The following is an 11,647-nucleotide window of genomic DNA, read 5'->3' on the forward strand; positions in this document are numbered from 1 at the left end:
TGATGAAAGAAATCATAATAATAAAAGCGATGATAGTAATAACACTAGTACTATTATGATGATATTAATGATACTAATGCTAATAATGCTACTATTAACAACACTAATAATGATAATATCAATAACAATATGAGTGTAAGAAGAGTAATGATTATAATCATGATTATGATAATACTCATGCTTATAATGATAAAAATAGAATGGTAGGGGAAAAAAGCAGAAGAAGCACAACAATGAGATAAAAATAAGAGTGAAAAAGGGAAAGAATGTGAAGAATATGGAAACAGCAGAAGAGAAGAAGAAGGTGAACGCGCATCATGATTAACTGACAATAACGGAGGACATGATGACCCATGTGGCAATTTGATGGGTCGATGTGAGTCTTACTCACAGCTGGAGCCCCTGGCGCTCCGGATCGATTGCAGTTCCGTTACCGATTGATGCCAGGGTTATCGAGCCAGATTTGGCTAGATTTCTGATGTAATTATGGTCGAGAAAAAAATACATACCAAGCCGACGACGAAGGGACGAGGTTTATGATACATGGCGGACGCTATGCGCCACGGGGCTGTGGGGCTTGTATATCTCGATCGGGGAGGCGAAAGGGTATGTTAGGGTTCATGGGGCGATCAACTCACTGTTGTTGTAAGTCGGCGTGGATGAAATAAATAAAAATGTGCTGTGTGCTTCATAGAATCTTGGTTTTCACTCTCAGTCATAGCTTGAGTTTGGAACCACCCATCGACGCCAGAACGGTCTTAAGTGAAATATATGCGAACTCCTCGACTCTGCTCATTTTGCCTAGTAGCTCTTCATTGAAGCTCACTATAACCATAACCATACTACGTGAGATTGCCATTTTAGTACCACTGCGGGGTTATTTGTGGCAGTAATGAACTCAAATTTCCACGGTGATTAACCATGACGAGCTTGCAAATTAGGAAACAAGAAAACGGCTGACAACCACCGATGGTACTTTATAAGCATTTCGGTATTTCTATCCATGTATTAAATGACTCTTGTAAAAGGGTAAGGTGATTTCTCTTGATTAGGCGACAGTAAAACTTAATAAACCGGAGGAGATTCGGCCCAAAATAATGTAATACGTCTTGAGTTGCGCATAAATGTACATGAAGTTTTAAAAAAAGTATAATAAGGGCCACCGCGCGACAAGATGTTGTACATGCCTACCCGTACCTCCGCTGATGAACTCTTGATAGTTTGTACAGAGTATAATGTAGTTAAATTCGAATATACGGTACTTTCCGCCTGAGAAATATCTGTCACACCAATATACTCTAGTGGCAAACTTTGTCGTAATCTTTCTTCAAGTGTTGAACGATGTTTCTCCATAAACGTGCACCAAAAGAGTGTAAACCTTTTGTATTGTTCTTTGACGTTAACATTCTCTCCAAGGTATAAAAAAAAACCCTGGTAATGTACACGGATATTAAGTACATTACAAAATCAAACAAGGTTTTACGCGTTCCTAGAGTACTTTTTCTACTGCAATATTTCCGCCTGACAGGTTCCTGTCACACCAATGTGTACTCACGTGGCAAACTTTGTCGTAATCTTTGTTCAAGTCTTAATGGTTATCCACAAACGTGTACACAAACACGACAAACTTTTCGTATCGTTCTTTGGCACAGGCAACGCGGAACGTCTTTGAATCCGTGGGTGGAGGGGGGAGGGGGCAGGTGGTTGCGGTGGGTGGTGGGAATCACTGGCAGAAAATTAGGAAAGTTTGGGTTTTCTTGCGTTTTGCATATTTTCGATTTTGTCCCGTTTTTTCATCATTTACAACAGCCAAAAGTATGTTTGTATGTGTGTGTGTGTGTGTGTGGGGGGGGGGGGGGGGGGCTGCCTGAGACACGCACACATGAACGCAAGCGCATAATGAGAGTCACTGTGTTCCTGTCGAAAGTCAATCCCCATTAAGAGCATGACCTTCCGGTAGCTCATGGGTAATCCATGGGCGCGCAAGTTTAAGTATTGTGAGTGAACATCTGTATCATCGATATATTATCAGGAGCAGCAAACTATTATCTGGTATTCAGAAATGCGTGAAATCTACCTCGCATCTCCAGCTGGTGAGTGTATCAGAAATCACCACAGCGAGACCAGCGAAATGAGCCAGTTAGACACTGCAATCACAATCACACGTGACAGCATGAATGGAAGATGTGCTTTTTTTATCAATCGTTCCACCGTTACATCCTGTAGGAAGTTTGATATCAATTAGTTCGAGTTCCGCTCGTTTGGTTTTTATCAACTCTCTCTCATCACTACCTTGAACCATCAAGCTCATCAGAAAATATCTCTGCAGAAATTATTACCTTTTCATCATTAAACTGTCTCCTCTGAATCGCTTTTAAATTGGAGAAAGTTTATGCTTGACTTATATCCTTTAGATATGCACAAAATCAAAAGAAATTGACGAAAAGGGGAGATTTGAGCACAGTAAGAAACAAAAACTTTGCTCCCATGAAATTTGTCACCAATTTAGGAATCACGTGTGAATTTAGGAATTAAATTTGCTCACTAAAGAAACCACGTGTACACATACCTTATTGACAATACAGTGACCATTATGTGCAACACGGATGGTGCAATGTTTAGGCTTCTTCACGCCCCTGTAGCTTTTATCTTATTTGCATGTATTCATTGTACGTGTCGTACCATTGTTTACCCCTTTGGGGTTTCGGGAAGGATCGTTGATAAAATTGAAACTGAATAAATGAAGAGGCATTTTTATGGAAATCATGTAACAGAATAAAAAACAAATAAATCGAGCGCCAAAGGACTCAATGAGAGATAATTTAATCTTCCATTAGCGAAGCACTAATAATGAATAGTACAAATGATAATTTTTATCAAAGAATGTCCATGACTCTCGTCCTTTAAACGTAAATACAAAATGTTTTGATCCATTGCTCTTTTTGTTTTTGTTGTGTTGTCCTTTCTTATTTCCTGTTCAGCAGTTGTTCAGTGTACAGTTCAGTTGTACGTTCTTTTAACCTGTCGTTGTACTCTGCCAATGTATATCTCTTTTTATTATAATCTACACATCTAATTCATTTGTAAGGTAATCGACCTCTATAGATCTCATATGGCCCTTGTTGATTCTCTCACGTGCTATATGAAGAGTCATTTTTCTCTCTTAATCATTTCCCTGTAAATGTGATGTGCAATTATTTGTACGAAAAATTTATGTATTCCTTTTATCAAGTGGACTAAATTAACTGAATTGAATAATGAAAAGATCCCCGGAGCACTCAAGAGTGGTTTCTGAGATTTGACGGGTTAATCATGGCCTAGACTTAAACCATCCTGCAATGTGCTGCAACAAAATGAACAAAAGGCTGATGATCATCCTTTCGTCCTCAGCCAAAATACACGGTCATGAGTGGAAAACAATCAAACATGAATGACAATAATGCACTATGCTGATGTCAAAACAAAACATGATTAAAAATAATAACAAATAAAGAAGGAAGACGAACAAATGAAAAGAATAAGGCGCATTCAGAAGGTGCGAATGTCATTCCAAAAAGAAAAGAAAAGAAATTGATAATATCCATGAGCCCATTTGTTGAGAAACGTGTAGTCGAACAACAAAAACTACATTTTTTAAGCAACGTGACAGCTCGATTAAAGTTTGCGCCTAGGCCATTATTTTGCGATTTATTTGCTTGTTATGATACGTTACACGAACCAAAATGAGTCGGCGAGTCTGAAATATTGGGTCAATCTATTCTCAACATGACTACTAATGCTCAATAAATGACAAGCAAATCTTTTGCTTATCTTCCAATTATTTCGTTCGCCGCACTTTCATTTTTGATCTTCACAGTTTCTTCTCATGTATCATGGCTGTAATTCTGGCATGTTTTAAAGAAGATAATGCACTCTGGGAAAATGGAAATAATTTGTTAGGAAATTATAGTCCGTCTCCTCTTGTATTAAGATGAAAATGTTGCATTCTATAATTCATAGTACATTTGTGCCATGTGCCAGTTAAGAGTGAATCATCGCATGTGGGTTCTCATAAATTGCCGTAAATTTCTGCCAGGTGTGATTTTATTGGCACATTTTAGTTTGTCTTTTGTCTCCTAATTTTACTGGTAGGTCCTTATCCTCCGGAGAGGAAAAATGTAAGTCTGGCATATTAACGTTACGTGGTAACCAGGGAGTGGGGATGTGTTGCGATTTTCAAAACTCCTTTGTAGCGATCAATTAATGACACCAGGTGAACGGAAAAGTATTCCTGAAATTTGCAAAAAAAAAAGTTCTTCCCACAAAACAACTTTACTTGTAAAGTCCTGAAGTTTGCATGGTGAATGCGATGAAACGAACTGCTAAATTGACAGCTTTTATGCCGGAAATTTTCCAGATTGCTCCATAAATGTACAACTTTTAAAGAGAACAAGAAAACGATTTATATTTGTCATTAACACTATTTTTTTTTTGCTCGTAAGAGGATTCGAATATTAAAGAGAAATTGTATCGGAAAAATTGTACTACGACAACGGAAATAACTTTTTCTCTTGCAAGCATTAAAAAAAAACCTCTCTTGTATCCAACACGAAGACTAAATGCTTATATTATAGAGCCCTGTGTTGTTACGCCATGCACAATGCATTTATCACATGATAGTAACAAAGAGAGAGAGAGAGAGAGAGAGAGAGAGAGAGAGAGAAGAAGAAGAAGAAGAAGAAGAAGACAAGGCCCTGAGGTTGATACGATAAACAATTGATATGACTTTATGGTCTTTAAAATCCATCAAAGTGATCCATCGTGAGAAGGGCATGAAAGCTGTCGAAATCGCTTTGATTTTTTCTGTTGCAATACCAACAACAGCAGCAATAGCAACGAGAGCAACATTTGCCACTGTTGTTAATTTCATTGCTACTGATACAATTACTCCTGTACCACTACACCTAGCACTTAAAGTGCTACAACTGCCATACGACTGCCATTGACTGCTATAGACCTATACTACTACTATAGGCCTACTACTACTACTACTATAGGCCTACTACTAATACATGTACTACTACTACTTCCACTACGACCACTACTGCTACTACTATCACTACTACTACTACTACTACTGCTACTGCTACTACTACTACTATTACTACTACTACTACTACCACTACTATTACCACTACCGCTACTACTACTGCTACTACTACTACTACTACTACTACTACTACTACTACTACTACTACTACAACTACTACTTACTACCACTACTACTACTACTACTACTACTACTACTGCTACTACTACTACTTCTACTGCTACTATTACCTACTACTTATACCATACTTCTTCGACTATTCTGCTACTATTACCAAGGAGATACTTGAGGCACTTTTACGACTATGATACTGTCACTCCTAATATACCACTATCATTACTACCACTACTATTGCTTCAAACATTACTACTACACTTAGTGTAGTAGTAATGTTTGAAGCAATAGTAGTGGTAGTAATGATAGTGGTATATTAGGAGTGACTAGATCACCATACCACTATACTTTCACTAGTGTACTATACTATGATTAAGACTTCTACGACTGCAATGCCCACTAGTAATGATACAAGTCCTATACTGGAAATACCCAGTTTTGTTTTCTGTTTTCCTGTTTATACCTGTAAACATTACTAATCGAAGCAAGGCTGTAATGTCATCCATCGGCGATTATGTTGTGTTTGAGAGTCATCAGCTTCCCTTCCTCTAAAGTCCTCGATCGGTGTTCCACTGAGCATGTCTTTTGCATCTTGCTATCAACCATGGGTAGTGGTAGACGAGGGTGCGTGGGTTACAGTTCGTTATTCCGAAGGTTCGTTATTCCGAAGGTTCTTTAGTCCGACGGTTCGTTATTCCGATGGTTCGTTATTCCGAAGATTCGTTATTCCGAAGGTTCGTTAATCCGAAAATGAAATAGAGTTCTCTATTCCGAAGGCTCGTTTCCGAAAATGAAATAGGGTTCGTTATTCCGAAGGTTCGTTAATCCGAAAATGAAACAAGGTTTGTTGTTCCGAAGGTTCATTAATCCGAAAATGAAATAAGGTTCGATATTCCGAAGGTTCGTTAATCCGAAATGAAACAAAGTGCGTTATTCCGAAGGTTTGTGACCGATCCCATTTCATTTTCGGATCAACGAACCTTCGGAATCACGAACCCTATTTCATTTTCGGATTAACGAACCTTCGGAATAACGCCACAATTGTTCGGATTAACGAACCTCTAGGTATAGGGAATTTGTGTGTTTCGGATTAACGAACCTTCGGAATAACGAACCTTCGGAATAACGAACAGCACCCGGGTGGGTGTATTGGAACATGATAAAAGAGGAAGCTATCCATCGTCAACAACAGGCCTCTGTTAAGGGATACACGCAGGATACTCTTAGCGCGGACAGGAAACAGTACACATCATGACGGACGTAACAATGGCATGAAGAAGATATCTGAAATTCACGTTCAATATCAAGTGTATATGTGTGTGTGTGTTTTTTTTTAATTGTGTATAATTTGATATATCTAGGGGATATAGATTATGTTTGGCATCATGTTTGGCATATGCCAATATTTTCTCGTCAAGAAATTATCAGTGGGATTGATTGATAATTGAGTTATTCATGTTGAAGAGAGATTATTTGGAGTATTGAAAAAAAATGTATTGTTTGTGTTTTTTATTGTATTTATTTTGTTTTGTTCATGTTACACCCAGATTGGGTTAATTCATGTATGATTTGAATGAAATCAATTAACATCAAGGGAAAACAAAAAAGTGTGTTAATATAGACGTATGTGTTTATGTGTTTGTGTGTAAGGGGTGGGACAAGTCCCTCTCAACTGGATCATGATAGGGCATTGTGGCCCAGCTATGCTAGTACATGTAGGGCCTACTCCGAGTATTGATAGCTTAGAAACAGCAACGAATTCATAGTGTAGTACCGCTGGGGATGATAATTATTACGCCACTGCCTCCATACCTTATCCCCCTATAGCTGCCACTGCGATTGTTGCTTTCCAATTGAGATAAAGGCCCGTGTCAGTCCCATATCTAGGTGCACAAACAGACACATCCTTAAATGATCTGAAAACATTAATGGGCTAGACATTTCCGCCGAAATGGCAGTCACGAAATTAGATTGACAGGTAACTTTGGAAACCATTTGCTAAGCAGATAATAATCGGGATGTTCTCACCTTCACTGGCGTGCATAATGAAGACGCGCGCTTCTGACGTATGGCACGATTCAACACAATGAAGGGTGTGTTCTTTTGGACCTCACAGCCATCGGGATGATTCTCCCGCGATTGCATTGGGGGAAAAGATCACTCTTGGTATCAAAAGAAAAAAGAAAAGAAAAGTAATGACAGAGAGTGAGAGAAGAAAGAGATGACCGTTTCTTGGAGTTTGCTCGTTTGGTCTTTTCATCGCTTGTCGCTCACCCTTAAAGTGGAAATCAAACACACCGACTCACCGGAGAGGAAATGAGGAAAATTTCCTATCGTTACCCCGTGTGAGACCCACCATGAGAGTACCTCAAAACTTGACCTTTCTGAAGGGGATTTGGGGTTGCCCACATGATATCTTTTACTTTAAGCTTTTCTTCTCAGAGAAGAAAACAACAACGACAACGACAAGTACAAAACAAATAAACAAACATGAAAAACGAGATCTGTGGGGGGGGGGGGGGGGGAGATAAACTGTTTTACAGTTGCGTTCGAGGCATATTGTATTTGAGTACATATGCTGTCGAATGATGTATCTAACCGACAGCCGTTGTTGTCGTGTTCATGCTTCACATTTATAGGGCCACCGACGGTTTATTGAAGCAGATGTCGCCTGTGTATCAAAACATGCGTCAAACGAAGAAGGCTCATTCACGCAGTCGCATGTGCACATGTCTCTTCATTTATGATATGCAATGCTTAACACTGGCTGAATGGTCCGACGGTCCCAGACCAGTAAAAATCACTGTCGGGCCAGTAACTTTTCAGGAGTTGCCAAATTTACTGGACCGGTTAAAAAACAATAAAAGTAACATTGTTGGATATTTCGTGCTTACACAGACACTTTCTCTCACTCTCACACACACTGCGCGCAGGTACATTTATAAATACATATCTTTATAATCATTCCTATGAACTTATATATCTTTTGAGTTTTTTAGCGATTGTATATTTGCTATTACTTTCGTTTTGTTTTATTGCATGTAATTGCGGAATCAATAATATACACCTTCGAAAGTTTACGAAGGTTGTTTTTCAGAATGACTATGAAGACAATGATAAAATGGAAACTTCCTCTATGACGAGAAACAAGAAATAAGATGGTAGATAAGACATGCAATCTTTGGTCAACGTTTTTGTATGTTTGTTTCTTTCAAGGCCCTCTCTCTTTCGTTGAAATTCCTACGATATTTTGTTCGACTTTCCTTCTCCCGCCGTAGATGCCGCTATTCTACTCGGAGAGGGCACCCTTTCAAGTGGTATTCTACCAGTGTGTGACGATTAGGAAGCTGACGCTATTGGGCGGGAAAATCTACACCACGCTGGTTCTCTTCGTACAAGTCGTAGCCCCACTCAACATCATGTTTGCTGCCTACATAGCCATATTCATTAAGATTAGGAGAGAGAGCTTTAAGGGTGGGTGTTTGAACCAGTTGTCCTTTTCTAACATTAATTTCATTACATTTCATAATGTGCATTTCAAATGTTAACTGAAATCTTACTGTACTGTGTTTTTTTTACAAGTCGTGATATACTTCTTTTTTTCTCCTCAACGCTATAGCACTGTTTTTGAATGGTGTCAGATATGCTTTGTTATTATTATCATTATGATTGAAAATCATCGTGATAAAGTTCAAAGTTCAAATTTATTTTCATTTCCATCAAATAAACAGAGAAAATCATATACAATATATAAGAAGAACATATTTGTAATAATTGCAAAAAACGTAAATTAAAAAAATACATCTGATGATGAGTAACAAAATGAAAAAAAAAGTAATTGTATTTGTTTTGAATATCTACATATGCATAGTGTTTGTAAATTGTTTGTAAAGTGTTTGCAATGTTATCATTACACTCTTATTACTGTAATCCTCATCACATCATCACCATCGCCATACAGGCAGTAATCCATTTCGTAGAAAACTCAGTGCATATAGCGAGTCACTACTGTTCGTTAAGTAATCAAGCAGTTTGAATCATGTCTTTATAATTGAAAACAACTCTCGAGTCTCTCACTCTCTCTCTCTCTCTCTCTCGGTGTGATATTTCTTTTCATTTCATTTCATTATTCTTCCAATTGCTGTTTGAAAACATGACAACGAAATTTGGCTCTGTCACACGATTAATGTCAAAATGTTTAAACAACAACCAAAAAGAACAAGAAACTGCATAACACATAACGTGAAATGGATACTCAATTCATATAAGAACTAAATGTTCGAACAAAACGCTTGCTTTAGTCATTGTTTAGTAATCTTTATCATAGACAATGCATACATACAAAAACTTGTAGAGTAAATGTAAGCAATTCCAAAGGAAATAAATTATGAAAAGAAATTGAGAAAACATATAAAAAAGTAAAAATTGTGGCACTTATCTCATTTGAACATTATTTTGTTCAAACTATAATAACATCATATTTCTTGAATCATTTCACATTATTATGTCAGGTTTATCCGTTAGCGACGCCGAGGATAATATCTCCCAGCAGAGAAAGGCTCGCTCCCGTCTGTTCATGCGCGCCCAGCATCGCACTCTTCGAATGATTATCACCATCTTTCTGGCCTTCGTGCTTAACTGGACGCCGTACGTCCTGGCTACGATGATCTACATTTGGAACCAATCCGAACACCCCGATAAGATGGGTCACCGCGTGGCGTACGAGGTGGCCTTTCTCTTTGGACTTTCCAACTCCTGTTTCAACCCCCTCGTCTACGGCTGCTGCAACCTGCACTACTTCGACAGCATGTGCGCATCCTGTTGCGCCATCTTCATCGGTCGCCTGGAGGCGAGCCAGAGCGGCCACGACCAGAAGACGTCCACGTACATCATGCGGTGGTCGGTGAAGTCCAGCCCGACCGCGAAACAGGGCTACGGCCACCATCATCCGCATCTCAACAACAGCGTGAATCGCCATGGCAACGCAAACCATGGAGGAAACAGCCAGTGGATCAAAGGGAGACTAGTGAACGACGGCGCACCATCAAGTAAGACTTATGTTTCCAAAACCACCACAATGGCATAATCAAGATGGTATCAATCTATTACTAGTAGTATCATTCCTGTGTGATAAATACGTCCACTTTTCCTCTTGCTCTTCTTCTTCGTCTTCTTCTTCTTCATCGACGTCTTATCACTGTTATCATCAGTTTCACTTCATTATTTCTTAGATTATTACTTTAATCACTATTATACGCATTTCATCTTTCCACATCTCTTTCTCTTCTTCTTCTGCTATTCTCGTCCTCCTCATCCTAACATTACTTTCTTATTTTAACGTTTCGCAGAGGGAAAGACTACTACATGATTAATTATGCATAGATATTTGAGTTTTCATTTCATTTCATTTCCGACAAAAATATACAATATGACATTTGCATATACAAAAATTTAGAGAATGATATGACTTTTGCATGTTTTACATGTTTTTGCATGTTTACGGTTTTTGTTTTGCATATCTGTGGTTTTATTCATAGCGAAACGTTTGATTATACCACAGCTCAAATGTCATAAAATATGCTACACCTCTATGAAGATTGCAATACCATACAGTGGTATAAGAATGAAAACATGTGTTTATAAGTCTTGACTGGCACGGCAGGGCTGATTAATCCCAAACTTACAACTTCGAAATTACAGTTCTTTGTCTAATCATTTTTAATTCATTTTTTCCCATCTACACTCTTCTTACAGGTACCTCACAAGTAACGGTATCCTGAGGAGAACCGTGAAACTCCTTACAAGTATGTAACATATGGAATCACCGTTTGGAGAATATGACAGAGTCAAACTTGAATCAGAAATCCGATCATTATAAGACTTCAGACCTCCGTATGAAAAAGTGATGCCGTCTTATGTCGCAAAGGACATCTTGTAAATCTTGTGCAAAGCAAAAAAATGGAAAACCAGAATGGGAATTCCAATATAAGCTATTTTTTTTCGTCGTTGGATTTTGGATGAGATTATCATAAAAGGGTGATGAACTTCATCTGTATTGACGCAAAATCTCCAGCACTGAGTGCATTTTATCGCTCTTCGAGAGTACATTCTGATGCCAGCAGGAAAAATGAACATTCATCGTATTGCTCATCGACGTCCAAAAATCACAGCGGAAGTGTTAAAGTTCGACTGAATACTGACACTCACTGGACATCGAGTTGTATTTTCCTCATTTCCTGATCACTCACAGTGAGAAAGATGACTCTTAGCGTCTATAGCTTATAGCGACATGATGAACTTGATCAATGTTTGGCATACATGACTCGTCGCAAGTTGAAAAGAGAACACTTTCAATTTCTTTGTGTGGTAGCTAACATGAAGCATATTATTGTATCTGTGTGAATTTTGGTCACTCTTGGTGTATATAATTTCCATGATCACTTT

General features: G+C 38.4%; 1 protein-coding gene across 1 annotated transcript in view; it reads left to right on the plus strand.

The window, feature by feature from the left end:
- The window catches only part of LOC139730247 (gonadotropin-releasing hormone receptor-like), a 54,086-nt gene extending 43,052 nt beyond the window's left edge, over positions 1-11,034 (plus strand). The window contains exons 2-4 of the mRNA XM_071641132.1: positions 8,482-8,677; positions 9,715-10,251; positions 10,958-11,034. Coding sequence (XP_071497233.1) covers positions 8,482-8,677; positions 9,715-10,251; positions 10,958-10,983 — 759 coding nt within the window. The 3' untranslated portion in view covers positions 10,984-11,034. The remainder of the gene's footprint in view (positions 1-8,481; positions 8,678-9,714; positions 10,252-10,957) is intronic.
- The last annotated feature ends 613 nt before the right edge of the window (positions 11,035-11,647 follow it).

The sequence above is a fragment of the Diadema antillarum genome, unplaced genomic scaffold (assembly GCF_040938485.1).
Source record: "Diadema antillarum isolate AM-2024a unplaced genomic scaffold, OU_Dant_1.0 seq00000299_RagTag, whole genome shotgun sequence".
Classification (NCBI taxonomy): Eukaryota; Metazoa; Echinodermata; class Echinoidea; order Diadematoida; family Diadematidae; genus Diadema; species Diadema antillarum.